General features: G+C 38.0%; 1 protein-coding gene across 1 annotated transcript in view; it reads left to right on the top strand.

Annotated features, from left to right (window-relative positions):
* The first annotated feature begins 668 nt into the window (after positions 1-668).
* Positions 669-16518, top strand: part of MAP9 (microtubule associated protein 9) — a 49426-nt gene continuing 33576 nt past the window's right edge. The window contains exons 1-5 of the mRNA XM_003257871.4: positions 669-868; positions 1723-1865; positions 2620-2704; positions 4190-4510; positions 8760-8986. Of these exons, the coding sequence (XP_003257919.1) occupies positions 1791-1865; positions 2620-2704; positions 4190-4510; positions 8760-8986 (708 nt within the window). The 5' untranslated portion in view covers positions 669-868; positions 1723-1790. The remainder of the gene's footprint in view (positions 869-1722; positions 1866-2619; positions 2705-4189; positions 4511-8759; positions 8987-16518) is intronic.

The raw sequence follows: 16518 nt of genomic DNA, 5'->3' as shown, positions 1-16518 counted from the left end.
CTATGCTAATTAAATGATGTTGATTTTTTTTACTTTAGTAGCACATGCTCTTTTAGCCTAGTGGATCATTTTGTTTGGTTTGATTCAAATAAGATTACTCACTAAGTATACAAAGGGGGGAGTTTTACATTCAAGTAAGATGTCAAATGGGCTTTCAGCTGTGTCCACAAGAGCTGAGTTCTCTCCAGGCGCTTTGCGGCTTAGTTGCATAAAGAGCATATCTAATACCTAATACAATTCCAGGCACTCTTCCAAGTGTTCCACTTGCATTATTTCATTCAATTTTACAGCAACCTTTCAGGTGTCTATTATTAGTACACTTTTGTTTTCCCCCAGAAGAAGAAACTGAGTCATAAAGACCTTAACTTGGGACAATCACGTGTGTAGAAAAGGGGCACCAGGATTCAAACGTGCAGTCGGAAACAGGGTTCTGCAAACGTCACTACCGTACTATTCTGTCCCATTCACTGACACTGTACTTCGATTCAGAGAACTTCACGTCCTGTGGCAAAACGAGGAATGTGCTTTATTTGCAACACGTGCAGATAAGGACCCTTACTCTATTGGCAAGAGTAAGGAGTTGGGCGGGTCCTGTCTCCTAGGCAACGGCACATGCACACAAGCGGCCAATAATGAGCCCCTCTCCAAAGACCCAGGAAGGTGATGTCACTTCCTTCGTCTGGGTGGTTGCCCCAGCGACACGTTGGGCCGAAGAGCGGTGTTGGGTACCCGAAAGACCCGGCGGTGGGGAAGTCACTTCCTCCCGAAGACGCTGTTTCCTAGCAACCGCCCTCCGCCTGTGTTATTAGCCTCTCCTCCTCGCTCGGTCCAGGACCGGCTCTGCGGACGCTGCCAGGCCCAGACCACGGTGAGCAGCTCCTACCCGACGCTTGGCTCTTGATTCTCAGGGTCGCGGGGAATTGGCCGCGGGCGTCCGGGGCTGGGAACAGAAAGCGGGACCTGGGGGCCATGGGGGATCCGGACAGAGACCGCTCTTGGGCGTGCACGGGCCTGGCGTTCGCTGGTGCTCAGCGTAAGGCTCGGTGAGGAGCGTCCAGCACCCGGACGTCACCTGGCCTGGTAGGGAACGGAACCCGGGGCGCGCAACGCTGTGGGCGGCCCTGCCAGGCCTCTGCTCCGAGCACCGGAAACCGCGATTTTAATGCGGCTCATTGCGAAAGCTTCGTCGTTTTGTTTAGCTGGCTCTCTTTAACACTTTTGTGAGAGGAAAAATTGGCTTGCAATACATATCGATGGCTGTTTGCGGGTTAGCATTACGATCTTTTTCTTTGAATAGCGCTATATGCAAATATATAGATATATTTTGGTGGTGGTGCTCATAATTTTTACGCCGACGATCCTTTTGATGGCCTTTTAAATAAGACATGACTTATTTTGAATGCAATGTTATACTTTAGAAGAGAGGTGAAAAATAAGGTGTTCTATTTTAATTGGCAGCATTTTGTCGTATTAACCTGTAATCATTTATTTGCAGAGTTTTTAAGTAGTTGCAAAACTATTTTAGGATAACTTCCATTTGAATCTTTTTAAACAAGCTTGTTGTGAGAATTTGCTGTTTCTTTACAAGAACGTTTGTAAGTGAAGATGTAGCCCAATGTTCATATCAGATGCTTTTCTTTGACCTTTGTGGGGCGAATAGAATCAAATGTAAGAAAATAAATTCTCAAGCATGCAAAGTCTGATTTTTTTTGTATATTTCAGCTACCATCAGAAGTTGAATTATTCTAATAATTAGCTATTTTATAAAGGTAACGAGAAAAAAATACACTATGTCTGATGAAGTTTTTAGCACCACTTTGGCATATACAAAGAGTCCAAAAGTTACCAAAAGAACGACTTTCCAGGTAAAGTATTTTTATGTGGAATCATTTCCCAGTGTAAGCACTGTTTTAGATGGGTTGAAATTGGTGATTCCAGAAACAGTCCTATATAAAGCAGGAGTAAATCTTATATTTCTTTTGAGGTTTTGCACATGATCATGTTTGGGCTCCATCCAGTATTACAAACTCCCCTATATGGTTTTAAGACTACCAAAGTAGCCTCAATACTAGTTTCCTACTAAGTTAAAAAGTTGAATTGCAACCTTATATTGCCATTTTTATATAAAAACTTGTTTTTCTGTTGTAACATGTTTAAGTTTTTTTTTTCTGTTGAGTCATTGCAATTTTGAACTCAGCCTCTAAGTTTGCAATATTGATTGCATCCATTTCTGAAATATGCCGAGACAAAAGCTCTTAAAAATACTAATTTCTTTCAAAATACCAGTTTTTAATAAATTATAATCTAAATTGAGCCCCTTCTTGTTTGTTACCCTCCAGCTCTAATTATAACCTGCAATTAATTTATTCTATAATGTGTGTCTCCTCTAGCTTAACTGCAAGCTCCATGAGGAAGGGCTCTTGTCTGTGATGCTCTGCATTGAGTATGAGGCATAAAATGGGTACATGGCATAAAGTGAGCTTGCAGGAAATATTTGTTAGATGAATGAAACCTAAGTTTGAAAGCAGTCGTTAATCAAGCATTGTTTGTTTAAAGAATTACTTGTAAATATGATACCTCCATGTTTGGATGGAAATTGATTTCAGTATCTCATTTCAGGATGAGCTAATAAGAGCAATTACGGCTCGCTCAGCCAGACAAAGGAGTTCTGAATACTCAGATGACTTTGACAGTGATGAGATTGGTATGTGACAGTGTGGAAAAGTGAACCACTTTTCTTCTTTTTGCTTCCTTAGTTTTGTATTTAGCCAGCCCCCCAACCACCCATCCCCTCAATCATTTATGTTAAAATAATACCTATGCATTCACTAATTTTAGATTTTCAACTTTTTAATTAGTAGAAAGCCACTCTTAATTTTCAAGAAGTTGTATGATTTTTGTTTTTTGTTGTTGTTTTGTTTTCTAAGTGTGTATACGAAAATATAAATTGATGGCAAGTTTGCAGTAAAAGGATGGCTGCCAGTGGTAAACCATGTTGGAGAAGACCGGTTCATCTTTAAGATCAACCCTAGGAGGTGCTACAGCTAGTTAGTAACTATGTCCCACAGAACTAAACTTTGGTGCACGTTAGAAGTACTTTTATAAAGCTTGCTATAAATCAGATTTTTTTTTGGCTGTGATAAGGGGTAAATTTAAAAACCACAGACTCTTCGTGTTTCATATATCAGTACTATTATAATTTGGTCTCTTTTAGCCATGTAAACGTACTAACATTTTAGTTTCAGGTGTAAGCATACAGAATTCTAAACTTGGTGTTTTATTTTTTTTATTTTTATTTTTTTTGAGATGGAGTCTCACTCAGTCACCCAAGCTGGAGTGCAGTGGTGCAATCTCGGCTCACTGCAACCTCCGCCTCCCAGGTTCAAGCGATTCTCCTCCCTCATCCTCCTGAGTAGCTGCGACTACAGGTGCCCGCGACCACACCTGGCTAATTTTTGTATTTTTAGTAGAGATGGGGTTTCACTACATTGGCCAGGCTGGTCTCTAACTCCTGACCTTGTGATCCACCCGCCTTGGCCTCCCAAAGTGCTGGGATTACAGGTGTGAGCCACCACGCCTGGCCTGGTGCTTTATTCTTTAAAATTTGGTGAATAATTGTAATTGATTTCTGTAAAACCAGTAATAATCACAGTTAAATCACTGCTGTATAGTTGAGTTAGCATTTCTTATGATTCTTAGTAAATCTAATATTCTGGTGTAGATGGAATTGTAGTTCCAAAATTTTTATGGAAAAAAATATAATTAGTAATTACTAATTAAATTCTTCCATTTACAAATGTTCTTGATTTTATATGAGGAAGTAATTTGCAAATAAAAGTTTAACAGTCCATAATCTAATTTAAATGCTACATGGCTGATTGTTAGGGACCTTTGGATGACTTTTTCCAGAGCAAACAGTGTTTGGTTGTTTGGTACCCTACAGACACACAATAAATACATTTTGAATAAATTAATGAAATTGGAATTTTTATTTCATAAATGTTAATGAAACATGCCTGAGTTAGCCGTGTTTTTAGAGCTGCAAGTCTATTTATAAAATACATTTGTGCCTATTCATTGTTAGAATTTTGTTTGTAGCTTTTAAGGTAAACTTTTTTGATTAAGTGAACGTAACCTTGACAATTTTTAAAAATACTGTTGAAAACATTTTTTCTTTTCCATTTTTCAGTTTCCTTAGGTGATTTTTCTGACACTTCAGCAGATGAAAATGCAGTTAATAAAAAAATGAATGACTTTCATATATCAGATGATGAAGAAAAGAATCCTTCAAAACTATCGTTTTTGAAAACCAAGAAATCAAACAGTAACATAACCAAAGATGAGCCAGTGTGTGCCATCAAAAATGAAGAGGAAATGGCACCTGATGGATGTGAAGACATTGTTGTAAAATCTTTCTCTGAATCTCAAAATAAGGATGAGGAATTTGAAAAAGACAAAATAAAAATGAAACCTAAACCCAGAATTCTTTCAATTAAAAGCACATCTTCAGGTAATTTGTTAGGATTACTGTAATTGCATTTCTTGGAAGTTTATTTTAAGATAATCAGTCCCCAAATTTTTATATGGTAGCTAGTATATATTTAAGAAAAAGAGACAGACTTAACTTCAATTTTACAGACCTGTTGTATTTTGTCTTGCATCTAGGCTGTTGCCTGATAGAAAGCCAAAGCACCTTTAGTCGTCCATAGCATCCATAGCTGTGGATCTCCAGACACCTAGACCTGTGAGCTTCAGTTTTGTTTGTAGGTGTGGAACTGGAATGGAATGCTGTCTAATCCCTCTCACACTCCAAAGATTAGAGTTACAGCAATATTGAGACTAATCCTTAAAACAATCTTTGCCATACCAACATTGTGCCAGAAAATTTTCTTGACATTTGTATATTTGAAGAATGAGTTATGTTATTGCTGCTGTTTTTTGTTGAAGCGTCCAGGCGCTCCTTAAGAGAATCTCCATTCGGTCTCTGTATTGCCTATGAACATCTACTAAGGTTCAGTTTTCCAAAGGAAAGTATCTGGTGTGATCTGGGATTACAGTTAGTTCTCCCCACAATTTTACTGAACTTTAAGCATAAAGGAACAAAGATAGAATGAAACAGAGACCAAGTCCTCTCACATACCCTGGGCCACCATTCATGAACTTGTATATGCAAGGTTAAGGATTTTGTGTTTTTCAGTCTTCTTTGTATTTTATAAAGGAATTATTAGTTGATGTTAACCTTCATAAAAATCTCCTCCCATATCATCAGTAAATACAGTGCTGGTAAATATTTCAGACTTTGCGCATTAGATACCAGTGGTAACGTCAGACAAAACTTTATTTCAGGCATGTATTGGGGAACTGCTCCTTTCTTCCTGACCCCACAATCTCATTAACTTTGAAATGAGCAAAGGATGTAAGCAGAGCAAAGAACACTAGAATAATGTCCAGGACACTGGGGGAAAAGGCTCTGTATATTATATATGACTTCAGCAAATAAGTTAAGCTTCAGTATCCTCATGACGAGGAAGCTAAAAATAACCCTCTTTCTATTCCTGCAAAATTGTGAGAGTTTATTGAAGTGCATCTCATAAACTATAAAAATCTACAAAAATGCAAACAGGATGCATAATGAAATTAACTTGTTAAAATGTACCTTCCAAGTATAGTGAGTGAAATCAATGCTGGAGAGAAGAGGAACATAATTGAACTTTGTTATTAAGAAAATGCGAGCATATATAGCAACTAAAAATTTGTCTGAGACAGGTGGATGTATATAATTAGAAGTTGATGGTAGATAATCAGGAAAGCAATAATCCACCTATTTTATACCTTAAAAAAAAAACAAAAAAACCTGTGGTGGGTTACAATGGGAATAAGGAAATACTGTATTTTAACCACAAGGTGGCATCAGGATCCTAAATGCTCTACTTATATATGCAATGTTATATTCAGTATGTGTAATATAAAAATAATTACCTAAATAGGTAATTGTATACATTGATACAATTGAAGAAAAGCACTTTTCTTAGAGTATAGTCATTTTTTTTTTCTTTTTGGGAACTTGACAGTACTTCTGGAAGTGGAATTTTTGTAGAAAATATATTAAAGTTGTCATTCTCAGGTTCTTCAGGTTGAAAAGTAAAAATTGAGGCTAGTGTTCCTAAGATAATATCTGGCATATAGAATATATTAGGTATTTAAATGAATAAATTAATATATGAATGATTGATCTTTGAAAGAGGGGATATGGTTCATGAGTTTATCCTCTAAATTCTTTGACTTTTTTTTTCTATACAGGTTTGGAACTCAATATTTTTAATGTGGTGAGATATTGCTGAGTAGCAAGTAATGCTTTATGAAACTATTAGAGCTTGAAGGTTTTCTCTGTCCTTGCTTGTCTTTTGTAAAAAGTATAATAACCAGACTTTATAATCACTACTGAAGTGACAGTTGCTCTATAAAGTGAAAGTGTTTTTCACAGGATATGTTTTTATTTTAATACTAACATGACTGAAATCATGAACTTTGGAGTCAGGATGCTTCTCCTTTAATCTGAGATCTGCAGCCTGCTAGAGTTTGTGACTTTGGGCATGAGACCTCTTTGTTCTCATTTTATTCATCTTTAAAAATGGGATAATAGTTGCCTACCTCTAGGAGTTTGAGGCAATTAAATGAGTTCACATATTTGAAGTGCTTCGAACAGTATTGGCATAAATTTAGCACTCTATAAATGTTCTGATTATTCATTTTATTATTTAGCATTGGTTTATAAACATGCTCAGCAGGTATAAAGTATCAGTCATGCGGATGCGTAAGTTCTAGAGATCTGCTGTACATTGTGCCTATAGTTAACAGTAGTCTTTTGCACTGAATGTATTAAGAAGGTAGATCTCATGTTTGTTCTTACCACAATAATAAAAAAATTGACTCAACACTTCTTTCAGGCATTATATAATACTCTGCTTAAACTGAGGCTCGAAAGACATGCAAGCATTTGTCAGGAAGAGAAGCAGGAAGTGGATATTCTAGGCAGGGGGATCAGCTTAAGTAAAGGTATGGTAGCAGGAGGGATTGGAGGGACTGTGGTATGTGTGCATGACAACTGTTAGCCCAGCATTTCAGAAACACAGATGACAAAATGGCTGTAGATAAGGCAGTGAAGGACAAAACCATAAAATCCCTTTTATGTTGTTTAAAGGCAGTTAAGCTTTTATTCTGTAGGATTGAATCATGGGGAGCCATTGAATAATTTTGTAGAAAGGAGTGATGTGATCTGATTTGGATTTTGTAAATATCATGGAAGCAGTGATCTAGGAAAGAGTGGATAAGGACCTGACCGCAGGGATGTAGAAAGTGGAATAAATGAGATATTTGGCAATTAGAATTGATAGGGTATATTGATACTTTGGATTTAGGGGATAATAGAGGGAGGAATCTAGAGCCCTTGGATTTGGGGTTGAACATTTGGCTGGAGTTTAGGATGTAGCTAAAATTGTCAAATACTTCTAATAATACCAATTTGGTATGGTTGTGGAATCTTCTGGCAGAATCCATAAGCCCATTTTTAGGTAAATGGGAGGAAGATGTTAATTAGACCAATTTTGAAGTTTAGAAAAATGCATTTGTAGAACAATAGAAACATAAATATATATAGCAGGTAAAATTCAGGCAAAAAATATATTCATGGAAAGTCTTCCCATTGTTTCGAATGCTGGATGCATATCAGCATTAGATTCTTGACTTAAACTTGGAAGTAATGGAAAGAGTGAAATTTTAATAACTGCTAAAGAAGTTTTATGGACTCAGAACAATTAACTCATAAAAGATTCCTTCCTCTACTGAGAGTTAGCACTCCTATCCCTTGGGTGCCAACATCATCATCTTTGTCCTTACAATAGCACTTATAATCTTAGTGATCTAGTCTTGTAATTTTGTTTAGAAAAATCAACCTGTAAAGTCCCTGGACAGGTCCATTGCCGCTTTGTTGATTATGAGGTTTAGTAACGTGTACAGGGCTTGGTACTCAAAGGCTTGATGGATGAGCCTCCTCATTTTATAGTGGTAGAAACTGGGGCAAGATTTTTGTTTTTTATTTTTAACATTTTTTTTTGAATATTATAAGAGTTCACAATGTTGAAGAGTTAACTTCTTGTGACTGGTAACTTTTAGGATGACAACTGTTTCTTTACTTTGTTTTGTTGTTGTTGTTGTTGTTTTTTGTTTTTTTTTGTTTTTTTTTTGAGATGGAGTTTTGCTGTTGTTGCCCAGGCTGGAGTGCAATGGTGTGATCTCGATCTGGGCTCACTGCAACCTCAGACTCCTGGGTTCAAACAATCCTCCTGCCTCAGTCTCCTGAGTAGCTGGGATTACAGGCACGTGCTACTACGCCCGGCTAATTTTTTTGTATTTTTAGTAGAGACAGGGTTTCATCATGTTAGCCAGGCTTGTCTCGAACTCCTGACCTCATATCTGCCCACCTCGGCCTCCCAATGTGCTGGGATTACAGGCGTGAGTCACCCCTCCCAACGTGCTGGGATTACAGGTGTGAGCCACCACGTCCGGCCTGATTACTAACCATCATTTATTTGTGCCTTACTAGAGCTCTGTATAGAGAAGAGTTGTGGGCTTCATCTGGACTCTTCAGGACAGAGAACGAAGGGGCATAGGCACAGGAGGGAAGTATGGTAGCACCCAGAGAGATAGATAAAGCCATGGTCATTTTTTTGTACACACACTTTAACCATTTTATTTTTCAGCAGAAAACAACAGCCTTGACACAGATGATCACTTTAAACCATTACCTCGGCCAAGGAGTATGTTAAAAAAGAAAAGTTGCGTAGAGGAGAAAGATGGACTAGAAGATAAAGAAACTGCCCTCAGTGAAGAATTAGAGTTACATTCTGCACCTTCTTCCCTTCCAACGCCGAATGGCATACAATTAGAAGCTGAGAAAAAAGCATTCTCTGAAAACCTTGATCCTGAGGTTAGCACTACCACTAAACTGTTGAATTGTGTTCTTGAATTTATGCTTTTTTATCTGATTATGAAAAAGAGAAGGAGAGAATGAATTTGTATGCATGTGTGTGTGTTTTACATATTTTCTTCTGCAACTGATAAGGAAATAATTTTTAAAAATACACTGTATTCCACCGAGTCTAAAACTGCATCAATTCTAAGATGTAGCATTATTTTACGTACCACTAAGGAAGAAGGAAATGCATCCAATTATACTATAATACACCAGTGATTGTAGAGTTTATCTAGTTTTAGAGAGAGTAAAATGCCAAACAGTGTTGCTTTTCTGAGTCTATATAATAGTGTTTATCTTTAGTAATTTTTTAAATTTATGTATCTTTGAATTATGTAATTTATGGCTAAGAACAATATAGTCAGTGTCATTTTATTTATTTGATTTTATTCACTCAACAAATGTGTGTTGAATGTTCATGGCACTCTTCTCTGTTCTTTGGGCTATGTTCCAATAGCATTAAATGTGGCCTTTCAGGTTTCCATCAGGGAGTTTACTATGCATTGTTATTAAGGGAGAACACTTCGTTTTTCTCCTTGTATTTCACTATGAGAAGCAAATTGTCCCTTCTGAACATTTCAGTAGGGAAAAGTACAGGAAGAACATTTCTTCCCCATAATCTGCTTGGGCAGATTAGGGAACTGCATGCCACCTGGCCAAGCTTCTTTCTTTGTCTCATCGCTTGTCTGCAGTGTTGGTGCTTAAGGATCTGCTCTCTGGGAGGTGAGGCAGAAGGTGCTGAGAGGAGCTCTTTTGTGCTGTGACTAAATGGGGGAATCCCCCTAATTCAGACTGGAAGTATTAGGAAGCACAATAGGCTACCAATTCAAATCTTGTTCTGCAGTTGAACTTTACCAGTAAAGCTGACAATTTGATATACACCTAACTGACACCACCATGCTGTTTCTTAATTTGTTCTGAAAACCAGAAGAAGAAACCCAAGCAATTACTTTATATTTAAGAAAATTATCTGATCTGTTGAATATTGTGCTAGTTTCTTGTAGCTGCTGTAACAAATTGCCACAAACTGGTTAACTTAAAACAACAGAAATGTATTCTCTTAGTTCTGGAGGTGAGAAGTCCGAGATCAAGGTGTTTGCAGGGCCATTTTCCTCTGAGGGCATCACGGAAGAATTCTTCCTTCCCTCTTCCAGCTTCTTTCTAGTGGTTGCCGGCAGTCCATGACATTCCTTGGCTTGTAGCTGCATCATTCCCGTCTCTGCCTTCATCCCATGTGGCCTTCTTCCTTGTGTTTTCTCTGCATGTCTGTGTCTCTTCTTTCTCTTAAAAAAAGACATCAGGCATTGGATTTAGGGCCCACCCTAATTGAGTGTGTCCTCATCTTAACTATTTAAAGCTGTAAACACCTTATTTCCTAAGAAAGTCGTATTTTGAGGTTCTGGATGAACATGAATTTTGGGGCATTAATGTTCGTATGTTAAACCGAGCATTCCTGGGATAAATTCTGGTTAGTCATGGTGTGATATTTTATTGTGGGATATGATTTGTTAAAATTGTGTTAAGGTTTGCATCTATATTTATGAAGGCTATTGGTCTGTAATTTTTTTCTTATAATGTTACCATCAGGCTTGGGTATCAAATGAGTTGGGGAGTGTCTTTTCTTCCTTTATTTTATAAAAGTTTGGTATCATTTTTTTCTTAAATGAGAGGATTCACCAGTACAATTATCTGGGCCTGGAACTTTCTGTGTGGAGACATCTTTGGCATTACATTTGATTTTTTAAATAGGCATTTCAGTACTCACATTTTCTGTTTTGCCAGTTTGGTAATTGTGTCTATCAAGAAGTTCGTCCATTTCATCTGATATGTTGAGTTTATAAACAGAGATGTTCATGATAGTCCCTCATTCTTTTGATGACTAGGATTATCATGACATTTCATTTTCATTTCTAACATATATAATTTGTGTTTTGTGTCTTTCCTGCTAAATCTTGATAGGCATTGCTTAGTTTTATTAAACTTTTTTAAGAGCCACTTTGGCTTTGTCATATGTTGGTGCAAAAGTAATTGCAGTTTTGGCTATTACTTTCAATGACAAAAACCGCAATCATTTTGCACCAACCTAATAATTTTCTCTATTGTTTGTTTCATTGATTTTCAGTAATATTTCAGTATTATTCAGTATTATTTCTTTTTTTTTTGAGAGAGAGTCTCGCTCTGTCGCCCAGGCTGGAGGGCAGTGGCGCAATCTCGGCTCACTGCAAGCTCCGCCTCCCAGGTTCACGCCATTCTCCTGCCTCAGCCTCTCTGAGTAGCTGGGACTACAGGCGCCCGCCACCACGCCTGGCTAATTTTTTGTATTTTTAGTAGAGACGGGGTTTCACCGTGGTCTCGATCTCCTGACCTTGTGATCTGCCCGCCTCGGCCTCCCAAAGTGCTGGGATTACAAGCGTGAGCCACCGCGCCTGGCCGTATTATTTCTTTTACTTTCTTTCTTTTATCTTGTTTTTGACACAGAGACAGAGTCTCGCTCTATCGCCCAGGCTGGAGTGCAGTGGCACAATCCCAGCTCACTGCAAGCTCTGCCTCCCAGGTTCATGCCATTCTCCTGCCTCAGCCTCCCGAGTAGCTGGGACTACAGGTGCCCGCCACCATGCCTGGCTAATTTTTGTATTTTTAGTAGAGACGGGGTTTCACCGCATTAGCCAGGATGGTCTTGATCTCCTGACCTCGTGATCTGCCCGCCTCGGCCTCCCAAAGTGTTGGGATTACAGGCGTGAGCCACCTTGCCTGCCCTCTTTTACTTTCTTTTGGTTTAATTTGCTTATCTTTAGATTTGAAAATTTTCTCACTCATTTTTAAGATTTTCGTGTTTTCTGCTAAACCTGTTGAAAGGTGTAAACTTTCTTCTTTGCACTGCTATAGTGGCCCCGATTTTTTGATGCCTTTTATTTTTATTACCATTTTTTTAAGTATATATTTTAACTTCCCTTGTGATCTCCTGTTTTAAAAATTTATTTTTTAGTTGAAAAATAATAATTGTACATGGGGTACATAGTGATTTTTCTTTTTTTTTTTTTTTTGGGAATTTCAGAGGTAACATTCTATTTATTAGCCAACTCATATATGTCATAACTTTTTATATTACTTCGAGATTTTTTTCATCAAAATTACAAAACTGAAAACAACATATTACTAAGTGGAAGGTAATCTAAACTCTGTGAACTGTATGCAGTATTTACCCCAAATAGCTTAATTTCAGTTAAATTTCCAGGTAATTCTTTTTTGTTTGTTTGTTTTTTTTTTTTTAATTTTTTTATTATTCTTTAGGTTTTAGGGTACATGTGCACAATGTGCAGGTTTGTTACATATGTATCCATGTGCCATGTTGATTTCCTGCACCCATTAACTCGTCATTTAGCATTAGGTATATCTCCTAATGCTGTCCCTCCCCCCTCCCCCCACTCCACAACAGTCCCTGGAATGTGATGTTCCCCTTCCTGTGTCCATGAGTTCTCACTGTTCAATTCCCACCTATGAGTGAGAACATGCGGTGTTTGGTTTTTTGTCCTTGCGATAGTTTACTGAGAATGATGTTTTCCAGTTTCATCCATGTCCCTACAAAGGACACGAACTCATCATTTTTTATGGCTGCATAGTATTCCATGGTGTATATGTGCCACATTTTCTTAATCCAGTCTATCGTTGTTGGACATTTGGGTTGGTTCTAACTCTTTGCTATTGTGAATAGTGCCACAATAAACATGTGTGCATGTGTCTTTATAGCAGCATGATTTATAGTCCTTTGGGTATATACCCAGTAATGGGATGGCTGGGTCAAATGGTATTTCTAGTTCTAGATCCCTGAGGAATCGCCACACTGACTTCCACAATGGTTGAACAAGTTTACAGTCCCACCAACAGTGTAAAAGTGTTCCTATTTCTCCACATCCTCTCCAGCACCTGTTGTTTCCTGATTTTTTAATGATGGCCATTCTAACTGGTGTGAGATGGTATCTCACTGTGGTTTTGATTTGCATTTCTCTGATGGCCAGTGATGATGAGCATTTCTTCATGTGTTTTTTGGCTGCATAAATGTCTTCTTTTGAGAAGTGTCTGTTCATGTCCTTTGCCCACTTTTTGATGGGGTTGTTTTTTTTCTTGTAAATTTGTTTGAGTTCATTGTAGATTCTGGATATTAGCCCTTTGTCAGATGAGTAGGTTGCAAAAATTTTCTCCCGTTGTGTAGGTTGCCTGTTCACTCTGATGGTAGTTTCTTTTGCTGTGCAGAAGCTCTTTAGTTTAATTAGATCCCATTTGTCAATTTTGGCTTTTGTTGCCATTGCTGTTGGTGTTTTAGACATGAAGTCCTTGCCCACGCCTATGTCCTGAATGGTATTGCCTAGGTTTTCTTGTAGGATTTTAATGGTTTTAGGTCTAACATTTAAGTCTTTAATCCATCTTGAATTAATTTTTGTATAAGGTGTAAGGAAGGGATCCAGTTTCAGCTTTCTACATATGGCTAGCCAGTTTTCCCAGCACCATTTATTAAATAGGGAATCCTTTTCCCATTTCTTGTTTTTGTCAGGTTTGTCAAAGATCAGATAGTTGTAGATATGCGGCATCATTTCTGAGGCCTCTGTTCTGTTCCATTGATCTATATCTCTGTTGTGGTACCAGTACCATGCTGTTTTGGTTACTGTAGCCTTGTAGTATAGTTTGAAGTCAGGTAGCGTGATGCCTCCAGCTTTGTTCTTTTGGCTTGGGATTGACTTGGCGATGCGGGCTCTTTTTTGGTTCCATATGAACTTTAAAGTAGTTTTTTTCAATTCTGTGAAGAAAGTCATTGGTAGCTTGATGGGGATGGCATTGAATCTATAAATTACCTTGGGCAGTATGGCCATTTTCACGATATTGATTCTTCCAACCCATGAGCATGGAATATTCTTCCATTTGTTTGTATCCTCTTTTATTTCATTGAGCAGTGGTTTGTAGTTCTCCTTGAAGAGGTCCTTCACATCCCTTGTAAGTTGGATTCCTAGGTATTTTATCCTCTTTGAAGCAATTGTGAATGGGAGTTCACTCATGATTTGGCTCTCTGTTTGTCTGTGATTGGTGTACAAGAATGCTTGTGATTTTTGTACATTGATTTTGTATCCTGAGACTTTGCTGAAGTTGCTAATCAGCTTAAGGAGATTTTGGGCTGAGACAATGGGATTTTCTAGATATACAATCATGTCATCTGCAAACAGGGACAGTTTGACTTCCTCTTTTCCTAATTGAATACCCTTTATTTCCTTCTCCTGCCTGATTGCCCTGGCCAGAACTTCCAGCACTATGTTGAATAGGAGTGGTGAGAGAGGGCATCCCTGTCTTGTGCCAGTTTTCAGAGGGAATGCTTCCAGTTTTTGCCCATTCAGTATGATATTGGCTGTGGGTTTGTCGTAGATAGCTCTTATTATTTTGAGATACGTCCCATCAATACCTAATTTATTGAGAGTTTTTAGCATGAAGGGTTGTTGAATTTTGTCAAAGGCCTTTTCTGCATCTATTGAGATAATCATGTGGTTTTTGTCTTTGGTTCTGTTTATATGCTGGATTACATTTATTGATTTGCGTATGTTGAACCAGCCTTGCATCCCAGGGATGAAGCCCACTTGATCATGGTGGATAAGCTTTTTGATGTGCTGCTGGATTCGGTTTGCCAGTATTTTATTGAGGATTTTTGCATCAATGTTCATCAAGGATATTGGTCTAAAATTCTCTTTTTTGGTTGTGTCTCCGCCTGGCTTTGGTATGAGGACGATGCTGGCTTCATAGAATATGTTAGGGAGGATTCCCTCTTTTTCTATTGATTGGAATAGTTTCAGAAGGAATGGTACCAGTTCCTCCTTGTACCTCTGGTAGAATTCAGCTGTGAATCCATCAGGTCCTGGACTCTTTTTAGTTGGTAAGCTATTGATTATTGCCACAATTTCAGAACCTGTTATTGGTCTATTCAGAGATTCGACTTCTTCCTGATTTAGTCTTGGGAGGGTGTATTTGTTGAGGAATTTATCCATTTCTTCTAGATTTTCTAGTTTATTTGCATAGAGGTGTTTGTAGTATTCTCTGATGGTAGATTGTATTTCTGTGGGATCAGTGGTGATATCCCCTTTTTCATTTTTTATTGCATCTATTTGATTCTTCTCTCTTTTCTTCTTTATTAGTCTTGCTAGTGGTCTATCAATTTTGTTGATCTTCTCAAAAAACCAGCTCCTGGATTCATTAATTTTTTTGAAGGGTTTTTTGTGTCTCTATTTCCTTCAGTTCTGCTCTGATTTTAGTTATTTCTAGCCTTCTGCTAGCTTTTGCATGTGTTTGCTCTTGCTTTTCTAGTTCTTTTAATTGTGATGTTAGGGTGTCAATTTTGGATCTTTCCTGCTTTCTCTTGTGGGCATTTAGTGCTATAAATTTCCCTCTACACACTGCTTTGAATGTGTCCCAGAGATTCTGGTATGTTGTGTCTTTGTTCTCGTTGGTTTCAAAGAACATCTTTATTTCTGCCTTCATTTCATTATGTACCCAATAGTCATTCAGGAGCAGGTTGTTCAGTTTCCATGTAGTTGAGCAGTTTTGAGTGAGTTTTTTAATCCTGAGTTCTAGTTTGATTGCACTGTGGTCTGAGAGACAGTTTGTTATAATTTCTGTTCTTTTACATTTGCTGAGGAGAGCTTTACTTCCAACTATGTGGTCAATTTTGGAATAGGTGTGGTGTGGTGCTGAAAAAAATGTATATTCTGTTGATTTGGGGTGGAGAGTTCTGTAGATGTCTATTAGGTCCACTTTGTTTAGAGCTGAGTTCAATTCCTGGATATCCTTGTTAACTTTCTGTCTCGATGATCTGTCTAATGTTGACAGTGGGGTGTTAAAATCTCCCCTTATTATTGTGTGGGAGTTTAAGTCCCTTTGTAGGTCACTGAGGACTTGCTTTATGAATCTGGGTGCTCCTGTGTTGGGTGCATATATATTTAGGATAGTTAGCTCTTCTTGTTGAATTGATCCCTTTACCATTATGTAATGGCCTTCTTTGTCTCTTTTGATCGTTGTTGGTTTAAAGTCTATTTTATCAGAGACTAGGATTGCAACCCCTGCCTTTTTTTGTTTTCCATTTGCTTGATAGATCTTCCTCCATCCCTTTATTTTGAGTCTATGTGTGTCTCTGCACGTGAGATGGGTTTCCTGAATACAGCACACTGATGGGTCCTGACCCCTTATCCAGTTTGCCAGTCTGTGTCTTTTAATTGGAGCATTTAGTCCATTTACATTTAAAGTTAATATTGTTATGTGTGAATCTGATCCTGTCATTATGATGTTAGTTGGTTATTTTGCTCATTAGTTGATGCAGTTTCTTCCTAGCCTCGATGGTCTTTACAATTTGGCATGATTTTGCAGTGGCTGGTGCCAGTTGTTCCTTTCCATGTTTAGTGCTTCCTTCAGGAGCTCTTTTAGGGCAGGCCTAGTGGTGACAAAATCACTCAGCGTTT

The sequence above is a fragment of the Nomascus leucogenys genome, chromosome 7b (assembly GCF_006542625.1).
Source record: "Nomascus leucogenys isolate Asia chromosome 7b, Asia_NLE_v1, whole genome shotgun sequence".
Classification (NCBI taxonomy): domain Eukaryota; kingdom Metazoa; phylum Chordata; class Mammalia; order Primates; family Hylobatidae; genus Nomascus; species Nomascus leucogenys.
The sequence above is the reverse complement of the archived record's forward strand: the minus strand, read 5'-3'. Positions and strand labels throughout refer to the sequence as shown.